This window comes from Ambystoma mexicanum, chromosome 12 (genome assembly GCF_040938575.1).
Source record: "Ambystoma mexicanum isolate Mex_15411 chromosome 12, UKY_AmexF1_1, whole genome shotgun sequence".
NCBI classification, from domain to species: domain Eukaryota; kingdom Metazoa; phylum Chordata; class Amphibia; order Caudata; family Ambystomatidae; genus Ambystoma; species Ambystoma mexicanum.
Window position 1 is genome coordinate 668,828,601 of NC_090936.1, and position 26,218 is coordinate 668,854,818.

Here is a 26,218-nt window from a genome sequence, read left to right on the forward strand (position 1 = left end):
AAGTCCTGTGAGATGGCCTTACACTGAATGTAGCTAACTAGGAATGTGTGCTCGTTCAAAGTGAAGGTCAGCTGCTTTGATTTTTTGCTCGGGGGCCGGAATGGCCCACGACTCAGTATAAGGTTCTATTGTTATTTGACCTTGACAGGCCGGCACCATCCCGAAAGACTTCTTTTTGGGGGTGTGGGGCAATAACGTAAGAAACGATAATGAATATAATTTCAGAAACGAAAGCCATTTCATGTTCGTTCATTAGAAGAAATAACGTCGGCATAGAAGGAGTGGTATTTCGGGGCTGCCCTACGCACAGACACAATGGAAAATGCAAATATAATGTAAGTAACTCTTTAGATGAGTTTATACCGCAATTTAATTACTATACAGTAGCTTTAAAGACTGGTTAAGTTGTACTTGTTCGTTCTATGTGGCATATTGTTTTGTACCGCGCACTATCTTGGGGAGAACCATCTCCTTTTACGGAAGCACCTCAAAACCTTCCTCTTTGCTTCTGCTTTCTCTCTCCCTCTCCCCTGCTACAACTGGTCCACTGTCTGCGACCTCGGTCCTGGGCCCTTCCACTCTCCACCTGCACTGCCTCCCTGTCAACCCCTGCACTGGGGGACTGTCTCAGTATCCTACAGCCCCCCCTTGACGTATAATACCCAGTTGCACTGTCCTAGCTATGAAATAATTTCCCGACCTAATATATAAAATGAATAATTTTAATAAAGATCTGATGGTGAGACTAATTTCATTTTTTATGTTTTTCAAACAGGTACATCATCCATTATTGTCTGTGTCACGAGTACCAGACACCGGCGGATGGCTTTTTTAACCGCCAGCTGGTTCTCCGCATGAACAACGTTACCACCCTGACCATTTTATGGGACGATCGCCAAGTACAAGTATGCCCTTATGCGGTACTAACGGCTAGATGCAACATACAGACCGTTGTGGTGGCCTAGTGCCTCGTTGTTGGAACAGCCATGCGATTATCAGTACGACCGAAGAGCTTATTTTATCGTAAACCAACACCCTGTGTACTGCACACGAACATCGCTTGCCTCAAGACGAACTATTTTGGATCGAGAGCAAATAAAAATGCAAATCGCTGAATATTCTCTAAACCTTTGATGTCCAATAAATGTACTTTGCCAAATATACAATCTTGCCGTTTTCTTTTAAACCACAGTTTCATATTCCGAATTGTGGCGCTGTATTGTGAGATGATCTAAGACCCTGTGTACAGCAAACCGTTATGGAAGGACATTTAAATAACCTAGTCAACGTGAGGGCAAGAAAAAACAGGCATTGGCAATGCCCACAGTTTGGGCTTTTATGTAGGCATGGGAAACACACTTTCCAGGCACTGCCCTAGTGGTATTAACTGCCCATTGATGGTAGCAGATACACAGTGGTGCAAGTACTTGGGCATCTAATAGCAGTGCCTGGAAAAATGCCCGATACTTATATACAAGCCAAAACTGTTCGTTTTGCCAATGCGTGTTTTTAACAGTACTTCAGTGAAGAACACGCATGCATAATGTTTATAAATAAAGTGGCTGAAGGCAGACCTGGTTAAGGCATTTTTATTATACCAGTAGTGGTTTTACTGCTCCAGTCAAGTCATTGACTTTCAGAAGTCTGCTTTGAAAAAACACTGGCAGGTACTTTGAGTACAGAGTTTGACAGTAAGGCTTGATTAAAGCGAGCTCAAAGATTTCCCACGAGGAGGTGTTTTGGATCTGCAGGGGCAGGAACTGGGTGGCAATGGCCATGGGGATTAGTATAACTATTGGCAGTAAATGGGTGGGCAAATACCCAAACAACACTTACAAGCTTTGTATCTCTCCTCATATGCCATTTCTCCCCATCAGTACTATGATACAATCGTTTCGGCTTATAGGTGGCGCTAAAGTGCCACTTAATAGCCAAAACTGATAAAATGGCAAGAAAGGAGGTTGTTGTACAGCAGTAGCAAAATTCTGACCGACCTGCATTGGCGAAAAACAGGAACTTTGTTATGGCAGTTTGTGACGTGTTGCTAGAGTGAGCAGGGCTTGGGCGCAGAAAAACATGTGCACAGACTTATATAATTAACTTTTGGGAAGTGAAGTGGCAGCGTTTCTTTGAAAGCCAGTTTCCCAGCACTGCCTGCGAATGTAAGCCCTTTCAAGCAGTTAGGAGGAAATCAAAGAAGGACGACAGAGAACTCGGAGTCCTTGAGCCTTGTTAATCGAGAGGCGTTAAGTTGGGGTGTATTGCAAATCTGAGTCTCTCTCTCGATAAACCTCTTTTGTTTATTGTCGCCTTGAGGAGGAGCCATTCTTCATGGGGCATTATTTCTTTTGCCCAAGTTTCGCATGCCTAAAATGCCCTTAATAAAGCATTAAACAATCTAACATGTTGTGCTCTGGGATAATCCTTTCTCAGCTCTGTGGCAATCATACAGATGGGAATGTTTGTGGGCCTGATTTACAACACGTTTTTCATGGGGTTAGGCTTTTGAAAAAGCCTTTTGTAAATCAGCCCCAAAAGTGTGCATACACGACCCTTAAGTGTTTCTTTACTCGCCTCGAGTTTATAAGAGATGGGTGCAGTATCCTCTCGAGGATTACACACAACTATATTTGCAAAAACACGTTTTGTATTCTTTTGCTGGAGTATGCATGTTTTCAGATAAAACTTATTGAACAAGAGATGAGTGCGTTTGAGTCTGCCATTATACTTTTGGAATATGCGATAGAAAGACTAAAATAAATTACTGTAGTTAAGCACCATGATTGGTAAAAATCACCTTGATAAAATTAAAAGATTAACAATTCTGTTTACTGTGATACAATACATACCAGAATGTTAAATCAGGTCGAACCAAAGAAAATCTAGATAGGGCCTCATCACGAGTTGGGCGGTAGCGCCGGCGCTATTAGCGCTGGCACTAATAGCCCTACCACCAAACCACCGGCGCTATTAACGCCGGATCACGGGTTTGGCGGAAGGGTTATTGCCCATTCCCCATTGGGCCCATTTGGGAATTCCTCATTCCCCATTGGGCCCAATGGGGAAAATTAGTGCTATTACCGCCGGTAGATTTCCCGCCAGCGGTAATCGCTCAGAGCTGGGGGGAAATCCGCCAAAGCCATGATCTGGCGGACCCTAAAATGCGGCAGTAATAGCGCTACCGCCGCATTTAAGGGTTACCGCCATACTCGTGATGAGGCCCATGTTTCAGTCATTTTGTTCAGGGATTGTATGATTAGACGTGTGTTTACATGCATGTGAGAATAAGGAATCTGGGAGACTGAGCATGAAAGGCAGCAAGAGCCTATGCTAAGAAGATTGATGAGGTGAACTTTGGGTTTTGGAGGGAATACCGGGCTCTCAGCACCCCTTGGCACCAGTTTTACATTGATTATGTTACAAAATGCAGACTGTCTTTGAACTGTTTTATGGTCAAATGTAATGATTTCCCAATTCTTAATGTTATTCTTGACACTTATTTCTCAGTGCAAATATCGATTTTGCTTGCTTTGTAAGCGGTGGTTTGTGAGGAATATTTTGAAAGCACGATATGCTTTTATATGCTTTTATAGATCTAATGACAAAACAACAAATGGGCGTGGCCAAACCCTTAACTGCCATTACCTCTGTGGCTCCCTTGTAAATTGATGGGTGCAAACAATACAAAAGAGGGACTAACAAATCAATTAAGGGGATAACACAAGTATATATTTTAGAGCCCCATGGTCGCTCTACTCTATGTTCTCAACTTTTCCAGGGGTGTCCGCATGCATGCAACAATTCTGAACAGTAGCAATATGGGCTTTTTTGGGTGACAAGGAAAGCTTAACAATAATAGTGTACGTTGTGGATAACCGTGGATGTGTTCTAAAGCAGACCAATTACCTTTATGAGAACATTCTAGAAAATGAGAATAGTGATATGCATGTTCCTCAAGGTTTTCTGAAGCATACATCTATCATTTCTATTTGCTAATGATAAGGTCTCTGGGTTCAACATAAGCAGTTGACAAGTATCTCCGTCACTAGCGGGCACACATACCATAAATAAGCACAAACGTCAATGGGAGTACAGCAAACAAAGGAAAAGCACTAAAATAGACTTACCAGGTTTGCCAATTCCACCGTGTTCACCTAAAGGGAGAAAGAAAAAGAAAACATTCAGGGCCAAATATTCTTACAAGAATTCTCCAGTGTATATATTTCTAAAGGTTTGCGGTTTCTGAAGTGAACTGGATAGACCAAACTGAAATCTATATACATCATTCCAAGGGAAGGCGCCCCACAATCTCTACACTGTCAGGCCTGCGACATACAGGTACAAAAAAGCTCTAGCAACAAAAGCGTGGTGGATGTCTCTGTGGCTCCCTTTCAACAGACAATGCTCCTGGCTTTTAGGAAATGATCACTGCCACAGATCTTTACAGAGATCAGAATAATGAGATCTTGGGAGCGATAGATTGCTTCATGGTCTTGCTGTGTCTTGTGAAAATGCTGTCCTACCTTGGAGCAAATTTGAATCTAGCCAAAGACCCTTCAGTGAGAGTGTACGCTATGAATGCATTGTTTAAGTTTGGCTTATGGAGCAAGTAATCATGCTTCCTGCTAACTAAAATTGCAACTTTCAGCAGGTCAAGTTACAATCCACCTTTTGAATTAAGAATGATCAGAGAAACGAGGCCCTCTTGTAGGGAGTGAGAGGGGGGAAAAGAACAGAAACGAAAACAAATAAAATCAACCTACCAGATTTGCTACGTTTGCCTACAAGGAAAATAATACAGAGATTGTAATTCAATATTTACTGATCATTCTTTGCTTTTCTATTGGTTGAGCGCATTCAAAGGGGAATGCAAGGGGGACAGATTTATAACACAGCATCATAACGTCACCTGTCTCTCGGCAGAGCAATGCCATATTAGGCAGTGGCACATTTGTGAAACCAAGAAATCGTGAAAGGGCATCCCAGCACCAAATGACACTTGGAAGGCGTGCTGGCGTGCATTGAAAAGAGTCCTGGGATGCTTGGGCCATGCGGAAAGGCTTGCTGCTCAGGTTACAGCTTGTCTAGGCCACTGCAACCATTTCCACATTAACCCAAACATGTCTTTCTTCTCTGAGTGTGACCATGAGAGTATCAGCAAAACAAACTTAAAGGATAGTTCCGGGACTTTTTTTTTATTGTTCCTATGGTTCGGCCATGTGTTTTTAAGCATAAATCGGTAGATCGTAGAAAACTTTCCTATGGACCTTACCCGACTTTTCGTCCATTAACGCACTCGAAAACAGCCGCCATTTTATGATAATCCTATCATTTCGCCCCATCGCCCTGGCTCACCTGCTTTTGCGGCACTAAATCAAATCCCCCGCCCCTGAGCCTGACATCAGCAGACGCGTACCGCCCATTTCCCAACGCCAAAGCACGTTTCGTGTCAACAATCGCTGCGCCTCAGCTAATGAAGTGTCGCCATGGAAATGGCAGGACGCCTCTTTCCTCTATAAGTATAAACACACCGTTTCACAACACACAGCAGCAGATTTTCGATTCCATTCCTCTCTCTGTGTTACTTTGAGTATTCTGTGACTCGTTTCTGTGCTCTGGTCAGCTACCTTCGCCGCTTCTAGGCCTTGTGAACACCTGTACCATCTCTGTAAATTATTTTACTTTCTTTACCACACAATGGCTACAATAATGCCGTATATGTACGAGCCCGAGTACACTGAGGAAGAACTACTGGAAAGGCAAGCACGCGAAAACGATGGGGATTCGGACGGCAGTTGGGAGGACCAGTCAACGGATGAAGAGCCTGGACCATGTCGCATGGACGGCGTCTCCACCTGGTGCACGTGCAATCGGTGCGAGCTAATGCCAACTGAGGAGGAGAACTGCTGCTGCCGTGAAAATTCCTACATTTCGGAAGGCGAGCCAAGTCCGCAATGCATCACCAAGCTGCCAGAGTTCAGGGAAGCCTGCCTCTCACGGACCGTGTTGAGGATGATGATGGTGCTTATGCATGAACTTCGCGGCACTGTTCGTCCGCGTAATCCGAGTAACGAGTAAGTATACTCTGGTTGTGATGTCAGTGATGCCACTACTATGTCATGGTCGTCTCCCACATATAAAATTACATCTACATATCATTCGAATGCATGTAAATTGGTTCCATATTGTGCATTTTCTAGATAGAATTTTTTTCAAAGCAGAATGACATTTTTTACCTGAATCGACAGTGATAAGAAAGTTTTGTCATTTTAATACAGTTTGCATCTTTCATTTTCACAGGTGGTACAGGCTGGTGGCCTATCGTTGCTTCACTTGGTGGCTTCACGGGAGGCTCGGACACCGCGTTCGGAGAGTAATACCTGCCTGTGCGGTACTTGCCATTAGACAACATTTCCCCAGCGACAGTGGACAATACCACGGATTTTCCCTGGATGTGCTGCAACCGGAACTTTACAATGTGTAATGTTTATTATTTATGTTCAATTGAAATTAAGATCTAAAATAAAACCCAACATATATTTTAACAATGGTTGTTTTGATTTTTTAAATGAATCTAGTGTGTCTCCATTGAATAGTCTTCCTGTGCCTTGTCTTGTCACACCACATGTCTCCGGCCAGCATCCTCCCTCACGCAGGCCACCCAATAAATCATCCTTTTGGCACCGGGTACAGAGATGACCCCCTCTGGCCCGTGCCGCCTTGCCACCACAGGCCAGCCTGCTGCTGACTAACTGCCTAGGCATCCAGGGTCTCCAGGGTGAACTGCACCCATATATTCTCCTGGGAGGGTGAGGTATTTATAAACTCACCCCCTGCCTTCCATGTACTAGATCCTGCAGCCTGCCTCTTACATGCAGTTAGATGGCCTCTCCTTGGTGAGGCCCTGCGGCAAACGAGTCAGTTCGCACCGGGGTACTTGCGCTGGCAAGTGGAGCTGTCAGGGAGCGATAAAGGCCAAGAGGTGCCAAAGACCATGTACACTTCAAAGTGGTCTATAGAGCATGGGTTGTTATTCCCATGTCTACCTCCAGACCCCGTGTCTCCTGCCAAGCATCCCCCCTCACGCTGGACGCCCCCCCTGCAATCCACATAAGTGTGTCTCCATTCACGAGTCTTCCTGTGTCTTGTCTGCACGACCACCGCCCCAATCCACCCCCCGCCCTATCAAAGGCAGTTCGCACCGGGGTACTTGCGCTGGCAAGTGGAGCTGTCAGGGAGCGATAAAGGCCAAGAGGTGCCAAAGACCATGTACACTTCAAAGTGGTCTATAGAGCATGGGTTGTTGTTCCCATGTCTACCTCCAGACCCCGTGTCTCCTGCCAAGCATCCCCCCTCACGCTGGACGCCCCCCTGCAATCCACATAAGTGTGTCTCCATTCACGAGTCTTCCTGTGTCTTGTCTGCACGACCACCGCCCCAATCCACCCCCCGCCCTATCAAAGGCAGTTCGCACCGGGGTACTTGCGCTGGCAAGTGGAGCTGTCAGGGAGCGATAAAGGCCAAGAGGTGCCAAAGACCATGTACACTTCAAAGTGGTCTATAGAGCATGGGTTGTTGTTCCCATGTCTACCTCCAGACCCCGTGTCTCCTGCCAAGCACCCCCCCTCACGCTGGACGCCCCCCTGCAATCCACATAAGTGTGTCTCCATTCACGAGTCTTCCTGTGTCTTGTCTGCACGACCACCGCCCCAATCCACCCCCCGCCCTATCAAAGGCAGTTCGCACCGGGGTACTTGCGCTGGCAAGTGGAGCTGTCAGGGAGCGATAAAGGCCAAGAGGTGCCAAAGACCATGTACACTTCAAAGTGGTCTATAGAGCATGGGTTGTTGTTCCCATGTCTACCTCCAGACCCCGTGTCTCCTGCCAAGCACCCCCCTCACGCTGGACGCCCCCCTGCAAACCGCATAATGCCACGACATATACACGTCATTCATTCACAAACACACCCCAGTTTCGAATCCTTTATAACCCACTTCATATTTCTAATGAGCACTTCTTTGCGCTTTGCTAGTCAACCCGTGAAGGTGCTGGTTATCTGCTCTTCGTCTCTGTGAACTTCCGTGACCACTTCGAGGAAACTCCTCAGTTTGTAACCTGTGAACTGCTCCCTGTTCTACGACAAGAAACTACTCTGATCCCTGAGTTTAACTGTTTGTTCGTCAAGGTAAGGCCATGTACCATAATCATTTTGCGTCCAATTTCTTTTCGTTCAAGACAGTACATGCAAGGAACTAGTCACATGTTCTGAGTTTACATTGGTATTCATAGAGAATTGTTGATCTTTACTTTTCAGAACTTTCCACAATGCCTGCCTGTTCCAATGGCGGTTGCCCTTCGAAGACCCATAATAAATCTGAAGGTACTATAATGCATGTTTTCCCTAAGACAATAGATCAGATAAGAGAATGGGTCCGATATTGCGGATATCCACCGTCTGAGCTTGAAAGTAGAGTCCTAGAAGTCTTTGCGGACAAGAGGGGTGATCGATACCGCATCTGCAGCAGGCACTTTACCTCTGACATGTACTCCACATCATTGCTAATAAAGAAGAAGAACACACTGCGAGCGAGGCGAAAATTGCTCTCAACCGCTATTCCCACTCTATTCGTACACACCCCTTAACTGGTGAGTCAAGTTTACGTATTTATCTCTCGGCCTTGCGGTAGTGTGTAGCATTACCTAACAATAATTTCCCCATTTATGTATCCACTCAATATGAAGGCGGAAGATTCTCCATCCGTGTCGTTATTGCAGTCATCAGCCACTTCAAGCGCCTATCGGGTAATCTTACTTGGCTATTCTGCCACTGACTTCTTTTAGGCATGTAAATCAATAGTTTTAATTTATCGTGTAATTATTTTACCTAATGGTACACCCTTGTACTCGTCCTCTAGTCTTTGTTTTCAGTTATAATTATTGTTATCCAAAATAATGCAAGTATTGTCTTTCAGGGAGATGCTGAGGAGTCCAACGTATTGACGACTACCATTGATGTCACTCAGATGCTCGATGTACGTTTCCGGACATTTCCATCGATGGCGATCACCAGATCTTGCATTCTTGTAGCGTGATTGTTACACACAATGTTTCTTTCGTTTTTAGCCATTGATATGTCCGTCTGTCGTCGCCCTCCTATGTGTCTTCTTTTTTCAATATTGTGTTCATTACTAATGAAAGTCCTATGTTTCAGGGAGTCGATGGAGCATTAGTCCAAGAAGAAGGGGGAGCATGCAGTTACGGGTCGGCGCAACAGCTTGCAGAAATGTGCACCACAGTTACATCGTCCCTTGATGTTCTTATGCATTTCGAGGTATGGATACTGACAGTTCGATCAAGCGAAATAATATGACGTGATTACATCCGCTATACTTCCTTCTTTATTAACGCAAGTACTATGTTTCAGGGAGATGACGGAGCTTCTTCTACAAGAACATCACCCCTAGTAGTTGATGCAGATCTCTGGGTGGTGACACTTCCAACGATCGAGCAAATCGAATCATATTTACATATCCATTATTTATTTTAGACAACTGATCATTTGTGCAGGTCTATTTAGATGAGCCGTTAACACCTGCACAAAGTTTCTGTTCTTTTTATCAAAATAGAAAACCATACTAATGCAATTACTGTGTTTCAGGGAGTCACTGAAGCATCATCTTCAATAATATCATCAATGGAAGTCTATGAGGAGCCCGAGGTATGGATCTTGACAGTTCCATCTAACTAGATCAACAATGCGTGAATAATTGTCGTTTGAATGTTCTACACAAAGCGTTCATTTGTGTTTTGCTATTGAGATGTACGTGGGTATTGGTCCCCAAGTACATTTTGTGTTTTCGATATTATTATACATACTAATGAAAGTTCTATGTTTCAGGGAGTCGATGGAGCGTCAGTGCGTGACGGATGTGCTTATCATGAAAATATAGTCGTTGCAGCGCAAGAGGAAGTGGAGACATGCACACACGAGTCGGAGCAACAGCGTCCTGATGTTGAAGTTCGAGGCAAGAAAGTTTCAAAGAAAAGAAAGCAAAAGAAGGTTAGTGTCCTGGTCACTATATTATGTTGTTTTTCACTGTTAATAGTTCAATACTGTAAATTGTGTTTAAACTGAACATCCCTTTTCCAATCTGTCCTCTAGTTGCGAGTGGGTGTACAAACTAGATCTACACAGACAGTGAAGCGAACGAGAGATGTTGCTTGTCAAACCTTTTGGCAGGGACTTGAGACTGGAGATGCATCGTGCCAATGGGAAGAATATGAAGTGATTGACAACGGAGCTATACCACCACCAGCCATTGATAGTGAATGTCCTCCTGGTAGTTCGGATGCAGTTGGAGATCAATTCACAGAATCCACACCCGCAAAAGCTAAGACCGCGAGAAAGTTGAAGAAATTGTCTTATTCACCCATCGCCGGAGAAGGAACAGATGTTGCAATGGAAGAGAATGAAGTGGATTACAATGAAACACCATCAATATCACTGAACATAGAGGAAGACGATATCAGAGATTCTACCTTTCATGTGAGTGACATGTCCTCAACGTTACAGGCTGAACCAGCTGGGATGCAGAGTGACAGTATAAGGAAAGAGGCCAAATTCATTGTATTCGATAGTTGTTTGATTGATATTATTATTCGGTTGAAATGTGGGCATTCGGTAGGTGGGGAAGTATGTGGGGAGCCATTGATTAATGTGACTCGTGCAATTCGAGGCACTAACCTTAAAATACATGCCACCTGTACAAAATATCATCCTTTCTCATGGGCTGCACTTTTTAGTGGTTCAAGTTTTAAAAAGTTAGAGTCTTTCTTTCAGTTTGTGGGAATCCATTTCATTGCGAAAACTCAGTTCTACAAATACCAAACCGATTATCTATTTCCAGCCATTAGCGAAGCTTGGAGAATGGAAAAAATGTCTATTGATAGTACATTCGCGGGCAAACGGTTCAGGCTAGCCGGTGATGGACAGTGCGGCAGCCCAGGATTTTCAGCCAAGTACTGCACCTACCACTTTCAGGACATGGAAAGTAAGAAAATTGTGAGTTTGGTGGTCGTGCAGGTGTCACAAAGTACATCCTCAGTGGCCATGGAGAAAGTTGGCTTTGTAGCATCATTGCAAGAACTACAATCGCGGGGAATGGTGATCGACCTGATAGCCACGGACAGACACGTTTCAATTGCCAAGACAATGAGAGAAGAGTACAAAAATATAAATCACCAATTTGACGTTTGGCATCTTGCAAAAACAATCAATAAAAAAATGTCGGCTGCAGGTAAAAAAAAAGAAATGCAAGGTATTTCACAGTGGTCCAAGTCAATCAGCAACCATCTTTGGTGGAGCTCAAGAACATGTGGAGGGTCGTTGGAAATTCTACTGGAAAAATGGCGGTCAGTAATGCTACACTGTACCAACGTTCACCGTTGGAACACAAACCAACATTTCCACAATTGTGCACATGGCCATTTGTCCACAGAGGAGGCACGGAAGAAGAAGTGGTTGATTCCTTCATCACCCACTCACAAAGCCATTGAAAAGATTGTATTTGATAAAACTATAACAAGAGATTTGAGGGGACTCACGGAATTCTGCCACACAGGAGATTTGGAGGTGTTCCACAATATGTGCCTAAAGTACAGGCCAAAACGATTGCATTTTGGAATGAGGGCATGATAAATCGGACTCTTCTAGCGGTCTTGGCACATAACCATAATGTTGGCCGTCAACAAAGTAGGACGACCGGAACTTTAGGGACGCTTCGCTACAATAAGGCCTTCACTAAAAGAAGTAAACAATGGTGATCAAACCAGTGTTTGAGGATATGCAATATGAGTTTATTGAGAGACTTATTGTTGACGTCCTAGATAGGCACATAAATGGAGTTGTGAACGAACCTGTGCAGGGGACAACTGCATTGCCACCCAACATTGCCTCTGTTCCATGTCCACCTAAAGAAGAGCTCATTGAGAAATACACATCACGGTTTAAATGATTGTAATTTGATTGTCTGTTCTCTCGAGTCTCCTCATGTCGCAGGCCCATTGAATATGTGTATCTATGTAATGTGTAAATAAAAGTGATTGCTCAGTGTACATGCAATGTGTCTATCCAACCTTGTTCATTTGCGCATTAAATTAAACCAAACAGTATTATAAATAATTTTTCAAAAAATATAGAATGTCTCCGTATTTATGGTTCTCTGGGGCTGCAAAGCACGCAGACAAAATGCAAAGATGGAGTGTACATTTCAAGTCCTGTGAGATGGCCTTACACTGAATGTAGCTAACTAGGAATGTGTGCTCGTTCAAAGTGAAGGTCAGCTGCTTTGATTTTTTGCTCGGGGGCCGGAATGGCCCACGACTCAGTATAAGGTTCTATTGTTATTTGACCTTGACAGGCCGGGACCATCCCGAAAGACTTCTTTTTGGGGGTGTGGGGCAATAACGTAAGAAACGATAATGAATATAATTTCAGAAACGAAAGCCATTTCATGTTCGTTCATTAGAAGAAATAACGTCGGCATAGAAGGAGTGGTATTTCGGGGCTGCCCTACGCACAGACACAATGGAAAATGCAAATATAATGTAAGTAACTCTTTAGATGAGTTTATACCGCAATTTAATTACTATACAGTAGCTTTAAAGACTGGTTAAGTTGTACTTGTTCGTTCTATGTGGCATATTGTTTTGTACCGCGCACTATCTTGGGGAGAACCATCTCCTTTTACGGAAGCACCTCAAAACCTTCCTCTTTGCTTCTGCTTTCTCTCTCCCTCTCCCCTGCTACAACTGGTCCACTGTCTGCGACCTCGGTCCTGGGCCCTTCCACTCTCCACCTGCACTGCCTCCCTGTCAACCCCTGCACTGGGGGACTGTCTCAGTATCCTACAGCCCCCCCTTGACGTATAATACCCAGTTGCACTGTCCTAGCTATGAAATAATTTCCCGACCTAATATATAAAATGAATAATTTTAATAAAGATCTGATGGTGAGACTAATTTCATTTTTTATGTTTTTCAAACAGGTACATCATCCATTATTGTCTGTGTCACGAGTACCAGACACCGGCGGATGGCTTTTTTAACCGCCAGCTGCTTCTCCGCATGAACAACGTTACCACCCTGACCATTTTATGGGACGATCGCCAAGTACAAGTATGCCCTTATGCGGTACTAACGGCTAGATGCAACATACAGACCGTTGTGGTGGCCTAGTGCCTCGTTGTTGGAACAGCCATGCGATTATCAGTGCGACCGAAGAGCTTATTTTATCGTAAACCAACACCCTGTGTACTGCACACGAACATCGCTTGCCTCAAGACGAACTATTTTGGATCGAGAGCAAATAAAAATGCAAATCGCTGAATATTCTCTAAACCTTTGATGTCCAATAAATGTACTTTGCCAAATATACAATCTTGCCGTTTGCTTTTAAACCACAGTTTCATATTCCGAATTGTGGCGCTGTATTGTGAGATGATCTAAGACCCTGTGTACAGCAAAGGAACATCGTGTGCCTCGAAATGAACTTTTTGGAACGTGAGCAAATAAAAATGCAAATCGCTGAATATTCTCAAAACATTTGATGTCAAATAAATGTACTTTACCAAATTTACAATCTTGCGGTTTAATTTAAAAGTACAGTTTCATATTCCCAATTGTGGCGCGCTGTGTTGTGTGAGCTCATCTGTGTTGATTTCCTGGTTCTGTGTGGAGTCGCGTAGAAAACGCCTGGGCGCGTTTGCCTACGCAGCACAGTCACGTCACGGATAGAGGCGGGGAATATGAATGTTTTGATCAAGTCTGTTTCAGGGGCGGGGGATTTCATTTAGTGCCGCAAAAGCAGGTGAGCCAGGGCGATGGGGGGAAATGATAGGATTATCATAAAATGGCGGCTGTTTTCGAGTGCGTTAATGGACGAAAAGTCGGGTAAGGTCCACAGGAAAGTTTTCTACGATCTACCGATTTATGCTTAAAAACACACGGCCGAACCATAGGAACAATAAAAAAAAAGTCCCGGAACTATCCTTTAACCATGACAATGCAGATTATACAGTTCTGCAGTTGTTTTACTGTAACATGTACGGTCAAGTCGACATTTCATCAATGTTTCAGCGTTAATAAATATCACATCTTCTTTAGGACTGAACATGCAGATATTCCATAGAATATCCAATTTACCATCAATTTTGTGGCATTAACGAGTATCACTCATACTTGTGGGTCCAACATTAGAATATTTAATGGAGATGTCCAAAACATTTTACAATCAAATTGTCCAGATCACTGTGAGGAGCAGGAATGAAACTCAGACACAAGTTAGCCATGTTTTTGGTTAAAGAATGTTATTGAAAATAAAGCGTTGGGAAAAGGCCCTTCTGACCCTGTTTAAGAGGAATGTGCCTACCTAAACCAAAACTAAGGAACAGTCTGTGTCAGGATGTCAAAATCAAACTGTCCTCGTGTGCAAAGGTTTTATACTGACCCTCACACGAAAACTAAATTATAACGTTGAAAAGGAAAAATGTCTTTAATCTTCTAAGTTCTTGCAAATGTGTTCATAAAAAAAGAATAAATAGTTTTAAAAGATGAAACGTTCTTTATATGTCCCTTGCCCTAGGTTTCTCTTCCTTGAAGTTTCAACACAAGACTTTATTTATATAGGAAGAGCTCTTGTTCCACAATGGGGTTCCTTTCCCTTTGTTTTCTCTTCCGTGAAGACCAAGGTTTCTTGTGTCTCATTTGGCCCACAATAGTACTGTCACAGCCAAAGCTTCCTAGCTTTGTAATTCTTTTTGTTAGGACAAGGCTTTTCTTGGTATGTTGTGCACAGTTCTGATATTTCTGTAGTTAAAAGTTCTTAACACACTTGTCATTGCTTGGTGTACTCTCCTGCCAGGGCCTCTTGCTGTTACACATGTGTAATTTGCCTGGTATATTCTCCTGTCAGGGATTCTTCTTCTTGCATGCTTGCAACTGCCTGGTATACTTTATTGCCAGGGTTTTCTGTTCCTTACACATTTATAGCTTGCCTGATAAACTCTCACGACAGGGCCTGATGTGGTTCTTGCACTTTTGCAATTGCCTGGTATATTTTTCTGTCAGGACATCTGCTTCTTGCACACTTGTAACTTTGTTCCTTACACATTAGTAACTTGCCTGGTATACTCTCCTGCCAGGGCTCTTATTATTGCACACTAGCAATTGCCTGGTATATTTTCCTGCCAGGGCTTCCCATTCATGTACACTTGAAGTTACCTGGTATTTTCTCTATTCAGGGCTTCTTTGATTCACATAAGGATTTAAACCATTCCCACAACCATATATTCACTTGATTGGATATTGCAACCTCTTGATGTACACTTTCTTTTGATGCTCCCATTTATTTACATTCCATAAATTTAAACACTGATACGGGTTTTACTTCTCTTCCCCTTTTTACAGTTAGTTTCTTCATTTCCACTCTTTCTGTGGTTCTTTTTACTGTTATTGGTATTTAGTGCAGTTGCTGATATGGGCTGAATCACCGCCTCTTGGTGGCGTTCTCGGGCTTGTTTGTGGTAATTCTGTGATGGTGCGCCACTTGGTTTCCCTTTGTGGCTGTTTCCTGTTCGGCTTCTAGTCTCGCTGCTTTCCCTCTTGCTCCAGTAAGCAAGGGTTTGCTTATGGCAGTCAGCCCACACCCAGGAGTCTTCCTCTGAATCCTGTCATCTTGGCAGCATGGCCCGCTATGTCAGCATCTCCCCCCTTCTCTGCTGGTGAGCTGCCCGGCTCCACCATGCTTGCTTCTGATTTTCCGTTCTTCAAACATCGAAAACCTGCATCCTGTTTCAATCCTTTAAATTACGCAGCGACAGGTATTTGCAGGAAAAGACTAGAATCCTCTTTGGGCATCAGGTTCCTCCCGATCTGCATTACTCTTTGCCTCTTCTTGGTCCAAGTACTTGCGGAATTATGGGACAAGAAGTCCATTGTTGGTTATTGGTTTCTAATGCTCAAATAATCATTTGGGACAGTTTTAAAAAGTAAAGTGTTGTTGGATAATTGAAAATTGGACCTGAAGAAGGTGGTCTTGTAATTTCTACAAGGAAGATCAAGGTTGTAGGCTTGGCTCATTTGATGTGTGGAAAGGCTTTCCCTATGCTTCAAAGAGGGAGGTGTAGTTGAATGACAATAATGCATGAGTCTTGGTATGGGAAGGGTGAGAAACCTGAAGGTATCTCCCTGGCTAGTCCCCGGGGATCTGTCATCCAGGTGGTCAGGACACGGCCATCGGTATAGGATCCAGTTCCTGGGGGTGGACTAGTGAGGGAGGAACACCTGGATGGGGGGTCCTCAGGGAGTGGAAGTGGGACCCCGACGGGTGAGACGCGGTAGCCCCCTTCTTCTAATAACTTTTCCTCATCCTGCTATAAAGGAAGCTCAGAACCTCTACTCCACCACCATCTTTTCTGACACGAACACTTACGCACACCATGAAAGACGACGTACATACACAAAAGCTGTTTACCTGGCATGTCCCACCACAAGGGTCAGGCAAAGTCAGGCAATTGACCAGGATCACATACACCTTACGGCACTTTCCCTTCCTCACAGGGATAAAAGGTGGAGCACAAGTGCACAATACAAGCAAGGCAGACCACACAACGACAGGGCTATTCAAGAGGAGGAGAAAGACAGCGCAAACCGAGAGGGTGACACGGAGAGAATCGACCTTGCCCTTTCCTACAAAGGCCTGTGAAACCTCCACAGAAGGAACCCTAAGACCGTGAACAATAGCCAGCCTGTGTTGCAGCAGATATCAACAGTGCACAGGGCCCTCCTCCACTGATAACCAAGCCAAGGGGAGTAGATTGCCACTGCGGTACCTGCCTTGACTCCAGAGACAAGAAAAGACAAGCGGTTCATCACAGCCAGTGAGTCGAGGGGAGAGTCGAAAAGAAACCGAACAGTGTTGAACAAAAGTAGCAAACGGCTAATTGAAGAAAGTACAAAGAACTGTTGTTTTGATACGAGAGGGGAAAAACTGCTACAGAGGAGTCAAACACCACATGGGTGTTCACCTGAGAAACTCTGGGCGATTACCATATGGTTGAAACTTCCAGTCCCAGAAGTGCTTGGGAATGGCAAGAGAAGAGGGTCAACGTGGTCAGACAGGGGTCTAATAATATCCTCCGTACAGTCAAAAGTCTTTGATCGGCAAATGAAAGTGAAGCTAAGGGAAGGGAATCCTGCACGTTGTCAATTGCAAAAGTTGGCAGGAGTGAACCTGAGGGATGCCGATGAAAAGGGGGCAGAGTCTAAAATCCCAGTAAATAGTGTGTTGACAAGTGTGAACCCGGCAAAGGGATGTCCACAGTGAACTGTGTAAAAAGACATTAAGATTTGTGAATTTTACAGAAGAAATTTTGTTGAAAAGCAGTAGTGAGCCCGACGGAGGGAGGTAAACAGTCGAGAAGGGGCTGAGCACGGAAAAGTGGGATCCATGGGTGAAAAGACATCACCCAACGTACAAGTAAAAAGGAACTTTTATTCAATGTTTTTAATTCATCAGGTTCTCAGAGGTAAGAGACATTTTGTAGAAAAGAGACTTAACCACCGACGGCTCTGACATCTGAAAGCGGAACTGTTGTCTCATGCTGGGAAAGCTTAAGTGTGTGCTGTGCTCAGGGATCCCACCTTGTCCTGTGCTCAAAACGTGGGGAAGGGAGACCCCGGCTACCACATCCTGACTTGTCATTTGTGAACACTTCGTTCTTGTGAACATTCTTTTTTATATTTAGTTGTAAGGATTGGCAATAGTTTCTTTTTAGTATAGGCCCTTGTATTTTGACAACACGCCAGTAGGACTGCCTTATTTTGATTTGATGGTCGTAGCTTGCTCCTATCTTAGATTTCGGTTCAGATTAGGCGTATTTCCACCCTAGCTATACAATATAATAAACACACTTGAACTGTGATCACTTGTGACTGTCTATTCTTGTTACCATGCCTGCCTTATACATGGTGTCAGTGGTGGGATGTGACTCAATTGAAACAAATGTTGGGAACCCTACAGTTTCAAAAACTTAGAGAGCTTCTAACCCTTCCATCCCACCAAGGAATCAATAAGATTTGACATCTGTAGCAGTAGGGAAGCTTTTATTCCCCCAGGGAAGAGAGGAATGATTCCTACAGACCTAGTTTTGATACCCCCTATAAAGTGCTACATAAAACTGTCCATGAAATCTGGCCTAGTGAGGAAGTTCGGGATATATGACTTAGCAGGCATTTTTGATCCCGACTTCCAGGGAGATGTAACAGTTCTCTTATAGAATCATGGTGAAATCCCTTTTGAGGTACACTTGGGAGATCAAACTGCCCAGGGAATTTTGGAAAGAGCTCTATTTCCTCACTTTAAAGAAAGTGAACCAGACAAAATTGAATGGTGTAGTTTAGGTTTTGGAGGAGCTGACAAACTACTTAACATCAAAGAAAGGAAGGGAGAAGAGTCTACCATTTATCCCGACCTAGCCTTTCCCCCAGCGATATGATGCAGCGCTCATTGAAGCTTTGTTAGAAGCAATTCCGAAAGAAGATGGCTTAGAGAAGGGAAGTTCCTTTTTCTTCTTAAAGCAGGGATTGCTTTATAGAAGAGAGATATCTATGGAGGGTGTAATCCTTCATCCAGAAATGCAAAATATGTCAAAAGACTAGCCCGCACATCCCAGCACCTGCCCCTTTGAACCCGTTACCGATCATAGAAATCCCCTTTTCCAGAATTGGTATGTATATATTTGGACCGCTAGAAACATCCAGACTAGGCAATAAATAGGTCCTGGTGATTGTCGATTATGCAACTCGATTCCCGGAGGCATTCCCAACGTGAAACAACACCACTCAGCAGATCCTTAAGCACCTTCTACCGTTTTTCTCCAGGGTCGGCTTTCCCAAGGAAATACTAACCAACCAGTACTCCACATTTCCACCTTGCGAACCTCTGAGTACCATCCTCAAACCGACGGTTTGGTAGAAAGGTTCAATAAAATCCTAAAGTTGATCTTACAAAAACTAGTAGATAAGGATGGGAAAGACTGGGACCGAATGACCCCATGTGCACTATTTGCCGTAAGAAAAACCCCTCAAGATTCCACATGTTTCTCTCCTGTTCAATTACTCTATGGGAGAGAGAACAGAGATGTCCTAGACATGCTCAGAGAAACTTGGGAAGAACAAGAGGAGGCTCCCATTCCCATCTCGCAGACCGCCAGAAGAATTCAAGAACATATGAGATTGTGTTACACATCGCCTGCTGCAAGGTTCCTCCTGCCCAGCTCCACTTACCTCTCAGGGGCTTTCTTCACACGCTTCCTGGCGCCTTCCCTCTGTGGCTGGGTCGTGGCACCTCTACCTGCGTTGGCAGTCCCCTCCGCTTCACTCTGCAGTGGCCCAACGATTCCAGGGCATGTCCGTTGCAGGCTCACCACGCATGCACGGACTGCCATGTTCTTCGTTCTGCGCATGCGCAGTGTTCTGGGCACTAGGCAATGACTGCTTGTGGTTCAGCACAGTGAAGTGAATCTTAACATGTACACTCCACTCGTACTATGCTCCTGGACCCTCTGTCCTTGCTCTTTGGTATCCTTGTGCCTCGACTCCTTTCTCTTCATTTATTTGTGTCCCTGGCTAGCCTTCCTAGTCCCTTGCCTTGCCTTGCTGCTCTCTCGGGTTCTCCTCTCTGCCTTCCTACCTGCTAGTGGAGTCTGCCCAATCCTCTCCTTTGGCTGCCCTCTCCCTTGCCTGTGCTGCCTGCTCCTCTTCCTTCTCCTTTTGAAGTCCTAGCCAACCCCCGTCCTTGTGCTGCTGGTCTGGACCCTGACCTCCTTTGGAACCCGTGTCTGCTGTCGACTGCCACTCCGAGACCGGACCTTTGGACTGTACATCGCCTGCCTTCCCAGTCATTGCTTGCACTGTTCCTGCACCACGTTAATCTGGGAAGTGCTGTCCCGTGGCGTGGGGAATTGATCCAGGATCCCCTAGTTGCATTCTGGTGGGTCTTGGGTTGGATTCCCGTGTTGACTTATCTACTTATCACAAGACAGTCTGGCTTCAACTTCACCATCACCTGGAACATCAGGTACGAATCGCCAGCGAGACACTCTGTTTAACAGATTAAGACACCTATCAACCAGCTCTGACATGTACCGCGACCAGGAAATACAGGAGTAACTCTGAGTCCTCCATCAGGAAAACACTGCCTTACGCCAACTGGCGGTTACTAAGAGAGCTTCGGTCGCACCTCAAGCCAAGGTAGCCATGGCACATATGTCTCCAATGAAGTTCGACGGGGACCCTAGGCATTTGGCAGAATTTTGTAATCATTTCAAGGTTCGTTCTTTTGTTTCAGCCCTCACATTCAACTCAGGAGAAAGCAAAGATTGCATACATTCTTGGGAATACGATGGGAAGAGCTTTGGCCTAGGCCGCCCCATATGTCACCACCACAGCCCCATCCTCTAGGATTTCACTGTCTTTGAGCTGATCTTTATGGAGGTATTCCAGTCCCCTAATTTGGCTGCAGCAGCTCAGGACCAGCTGATTCAGATTCATCAAGGCGGAAGCGATATTATATCTTAACTGACCCAATTAAAAAAGTGTCCGGAAGTAACCCAGAACACCTTATTCCGCCGGAGATTGAGACACAAATACTAGGATGAACTGCTATGTATCCCTGAACTCAGAACACTGGCTGCCTTAATTTACCATTTGTTGAATATTGATCATCACCTGACAGAAAGAAGAGGGGAAGGACGGAGAACCGAGCAAATGTACCCAAGACATTTGTCCAAACCAGTGGTTCCTGCCAGTTCTGCCGATCTGTCCCTGGAACCCATGCAATTGGGGGCCATACGTGGTCCATTCTCTGAGTTAGAAAAGCAACGCTGATGTGCTAATTGCCTCTGTCTGTATTGTGGAGCTTTTGGTAATTTCTTGGATACTTGTCCTTTACGTCCTCCCAGGCGTTCTGAAAACTAGATGGCTTGTCGTTAGAAAAGAAGGCAATGACAAGCCTGCTGTTCTCTCCAGCCCTTCTTCCTGTGGCACCCATGCAGCCAATACCTCTTCTTGTTCTAAGAGTCCAGATCCCTTGGGGTAATAGGCATGAAGAAACTGCAGCCTTGCTCGATTGTGGGGCATTGGGAAACTATATTGACACAGCCTTCGTCTCCCAGGTTCGGATTCCGGTGCATCAGAAAGAGCAAGCAACTCCTGTGGAAGTCATCGACGGGACACCGCTATCCACTGGTCCGTTCCGCAAACATACCGGACGTCTCTTTGTTCGCATCAACAACCATTTGGAACAGATCTGGTTCAATGTAATAAAGACACCCTCCTACCCTGTGGTCTTGGGTTTGCCCTGGTTACTGTTTCACAACCCTCACATAAACTGGGAATCCTAGACTTTAATCTTTGCATCCAGTTATTGTATTAGGCATTGTTGTATTGAACCTGTCTCCGAAATCATCTCTACCTCTTTGGAGTCTTCTTCAGCCAACTCGACACATCAATTTTGTTCTCTCTAAACCATACCAGTGGTGTACCACCAGTGCCATCAAGTGTTTTCTGAGCCGGATCAGATTCAGTTGCCTCCTCATAAAGTCTTTGACTGTTGTTCCACTGACCTTCTAACAGACAGGGCCGCAAAGAAAGACCTACTCCTTGACTCAACCAGAAAAGGAAGCTTTACAGTCCTACAATGACTGCTTGGCCAAGGAGTACATAGTTCCCTCAAAGTCACCTGCAGGTTTTCCTTTGTTTTTTGTACGGAAGAAGGAGGACCCCCTGCGGCCCTGCATTGATTATCACCTATTGAATGAAATAACACGTAAGGATCGGTACCCTTTGCCCTTGATCCGTAACATTATTGATCTCTTCACACTGCCAAGTTCTTTACCAAGCTGGGCCTCAGAGGGGCATATGATCTGGTTCGGATGAAGACGGGTGATGAATGGAAGATGGCCTTCAAGACACCCAGTGGGCACTATGAATATAGAGTGATGCCATTCGGTCTTTGCAGTACCCCCTCGGTTTTCCAGCACTTTATGGACTCAGTATTTTCTGATTTGATAGGCCTAAATGTCTGGATCTATCTCAACAACATTCTCATTTTCTCCACCACCCCGGAGTCACATGTCCTTCATGTGCAAGAGGTTCTGTCTCGTCTGGTCTAGAATCATCTTTGCGTCAAGGCTGAGAAGTCCCTTTTTCTTCAAGAAAGTATTGCATTTTTGGTATACATGATTAGCAGCTCTGGCATACAGATGGATCCCGCCAAGGTAAAGGCTATTTTTCTATGGACATAACCTCAATATCTCAAATCTTTACAACTCTTCCTGGGCTTCATTAACTTCTACTGTAGTTTCATCCTGGACTTTTCTTGCCTTACTTTTGTTTTGACATGATTCACCAGCACCAAGGTGCCATATGTTTGGGATTCCGATGCTAGGATGGCATTTGAAGACTTGAAGAAAGCTTTTGTCTTTGCACCCATTCTTTGTCATCCTATGGAGAAGTCACCCTTTATCGTTGAAGCCGATGCCTCAGACTTTGCTAGGGGGGCAGATCTTTTCCAGAAGGAACATAGCACTGGAATGGAACATCCTGTTGCATACCTATCTCGGAAACTGTCATCAAGTGAACGTAACTATACCTTCATCGAGAAGGAACTGCTAGCGATCAAGGGGGCCTTCGAAGAATGGAGGCACCATCTCTTGGGCGGACGGTTCTCGGTGGAGGTTCGTGCTCTCTTCAGTGTCGGAACACCAGACAAGCTTGTTGGGCCTTTTTCTTTTCCCACTTCAACTTTACCATTTCCTATGTTCCTGGAGTCCAGAATCAGAAAGCCAACACCTTGTCTCGGTCCCTGGAATGTGAGAAGACTCCCCACGATTCAGATATGCCTGTCATTGCTCCAAAACATTTCTTATCTGCATTCCGGCCTCATCTGAGTATCCTGCTACACAACACTTTGTCCAATCCAGCCAGGACCCACCTTTTGTGTAAAAATGGTGGCATTGAGATATGTGGTCTAATATTCTACCAGGAACGTCTGTACGTACCCACCTTGGATCTTTGTCTGGCGATTCTACAAGGGTGTCATGACTCAAGAGTCGGTGGGCAGCGGGGTGTGAAAGCTACCCAGGAACTGATTGCACGACTATCTGGTGGCAAGGATGGGCTTGTCAAGTCAAGGACTATGTAGATACATGCCATGTTTTTGCCCAAACCAAGACCAAGCACAGGCGACCCCTGGGGCTGTTGAAACCAACAGGACAGGAGGATAGCTCTGTGGCAATGCGCAGGTCTTGGAAGCAAGACCACGCTGAGCAAACACAGGTTCGAATCCCAGACCCGTGCTTGGAAGAAAAAAAGAAAATAAATTGCTATAAATAACCTGTCCTTCCACAATGAAACTAGCGCCTAGATACCTAAGGGTTATGTGCGCTGTAGATAAATAAAATAATTATAATTAATTAGAACTACCCCCTTTTCCTTGGTGTACCTTGGCCATGGACTTCATCATGAGTTGCCACCTCTGAGGCACCTACATGTTTCATGGTTGTGGTCGACTGTTTATCAAAGATGGCCCATTTAATTTTTTTTTCCGGGTTACCTTCGGCTGCCCAGATGGCGAAGGCCTTTCTTTGTGACATCTACCGTCTACACGGCCTTCCTGAGAAGATCCTTTCTGACCCTGGGTCTCGGTTCCTTTCCTTTTACTGGTCTTAAATCTGTAAGTATCCAGTGGTGCATCAGGCTCTAAGTTCTGGATATCATCCGCAGACCGACGGTCAAATGGAGAGGACAATCAGATGCTTGAACAATACCTAAGCTGCTTCACTAATGCCGCCCAGGACAATTGGTGTTCCATCTGTCTTAGATACACCAACACTCAAGACCAAGCGAGAGATTAGATCAGTTCTCGAGTTGATAGCATATTACAGTAGGTTTATCCACAACTTTTCAGACAAAACAACCAGGCTAACAGATAAACTTAAGCATGCCGAACCACAGAAACTGCATTGGAATGACGAGGACAAAGTATGTTATAACACCTTGAAACAAACTTTGTGCCAGAACCCAATCCTGAAGGTAGTTGACTTTTCTAAAGAATTTGTATTGCGGATGGATGCCTCCCTTACAGGGTTAGGAGCAGTCCTGTCCCAGGTTTGTGATGGATTGGAACACCCAATATTATTCATTAGTCGCAAACTATTCACGTGTAAAAAATAAATCTCTGCGTTGGAACTAGAGGCCCTGGCCATCAAATGGGCCATACTCCATCTTAGATCCTACCTATTATGACAAAGGTTCATGCTTGTTACTGATCACTCAGCCCTAGTTTGGATTAACCAACGCAAAGACTCCAACCCTCGGGTCATGCAATGGTTTCAAGACCTACAACCGTATTGTTTTACTGTGGAGCATAGAAAAGGAAAAACCAGGGAAATGTAGATTTTCTTTCGCAGTTCCCCTGTGAATCAAATGTGGCTACATCGCATGGAGGAAGGGTATGTGAGAAACCTAAAGGTGTCTCCCTGACTAGTCCCCGGGGATCTGTCAACCAGGTGGCCACAACACAGCCATCGCTATTGGATCCAGTTCCTGGGGATGGACCACTGAGGGATGATCACCTGTATGGGGGTCCTTGGCGAGTGGAAGTGGGACACGGACAGGTGAAACGCAGTATCCCCCTTCTTCTAATACCTTTTCCCCATCCTGCTACATAGGAAGCTCAGAATCTCTACTCCCCCCCACACCTTTTCCGATACGAACACTTTTGCACACCACGAAAGACAATGGACAAACACCAAAGCTGTTTACCTGGCATGTCCCAACACAAGGGTCAGGCAAAGTCAGGCAATTGACCAGGATCACACACACCTGACGACCCTTTCCCTTCCCTACAGCGACAAAAGGTGGAGCACGAGAGCACAATACGAGCAAGGTAGACCGCAAAATGACAGCGCTAACTCAACATGGCAGTTCAAGAGGAGGAGAAAGATGGTGCAAACCTAGAGGGTGACAAGGAGAGAAGCAACCTTGCCCTTTCCTACCAAGGCCTGTGAAACCTCCACAGAACGAATTGTAAGACCACGAACAAAAGCCAGCATGTGTAGCAGCAGATGTCAACAGTACATGGGCCCTCCTCCGCTGATAACCAAGCCGAGGGGAGACTATGGCCACTGTGTTACCAGAGTTGACTCTGGTGAGTCAAGGGGAGAGCCGATAAGAACCAAACTGGGTTGAACAAAAGTAGCAAACGGCTAATTGAAGAAAGAACAAAGAACTTTTGTTTTGATACGAGAGAGGAAAACCAGCTACAGAGGAGTCAGACACCATGTGGGTGTTCACTTGAGAAACTCTGGGCGATTACCTTATGGTCGAAACCACCGGTACCAGAAGGCCTTGGAAACGGCATCAGAAGAGTGTCAAAGTGGTCATACGGGGGTCTAGTAAAATCCTCAGTACAGTTGAAAGACTTTGACCATCAAATGAAGGTGAAGTTAAAGGAAGGGAATCCTGCACTGTGTGAATTGCAAATGTTGGCATAAGTGAACACGATGGAGGGATGCCAATGAAAAGGGGCATAGTCTGAAGTCCCAGTAAATAGTGTGTTGACAAGAGTGCACCCGGCTGAGGGATGTCGACAGTGAACTGTTTAAAAAGACATTAAGATTCATGAACGTTACAGAAGAGATGGTGTTGAAAAGCTGGAGTGAACCTGACAGAGGGAGACAACCAGTCGAGGAGGGTCTGAGCCCGGAAGAGGGGGATCCATGGGAGAAAAGACATTACCCAACGTACAAGCGGAAAGGAACTTTTATTCATTGTTTTGAATTCATCAGGTCCTCAGAGGCAAGAGACTTTTGACGGCACTGATATCTGAAAGCAGAACTGATGTTTCCTGCTGGGAAAGCTCAAGATGTGCTGTGCTCAGGAGTCCCACCTTGTCCCGTGCTTAAAACATGGGGGAAGGGAGACCCCCGGCTACCACATCCTGACTTATCATTTGTGAACACTTCTTACTTTCTTGCGAATCCTGTGGGTGTCTTGACCCACGTTCAAGTTATTAGGCTACAACATTTGTGCTGTGGGCTTAGGAAATTTGGAGTGAACCTGACAGAGGGAGACAACCAGTCGAGGAGGGTCTGAG

The 26,218-nt window shown here is 45.0% G+C and overlaps 1 protein-coding gene across 50 annotated transcripts in view; it reads right to left on the reverse strand.

Moving 5' to 3' along the window:
* Positions 1-26,218, reverse strand: part of LOC138513982 (mucin-19) — a 1,848,798-nt gene that overhangs the window by 1,702,555 nt on the left and 120,025 nt on the right. For all 50 annotated transcript variants that reach the window (XM_069629210.1, XM_069629207.1, XM_069629194.1 and 47 more), the window contains exon 10: positions 4,128-4,154. In XM_069629210.1, coding sequence (XP_069485311.1) covers positions 4,128-4,154 — 27 coding nt within the window. The remainder of the gene's footprint in view (positions 1-4,127; positions 4,155-26,218) is intronic.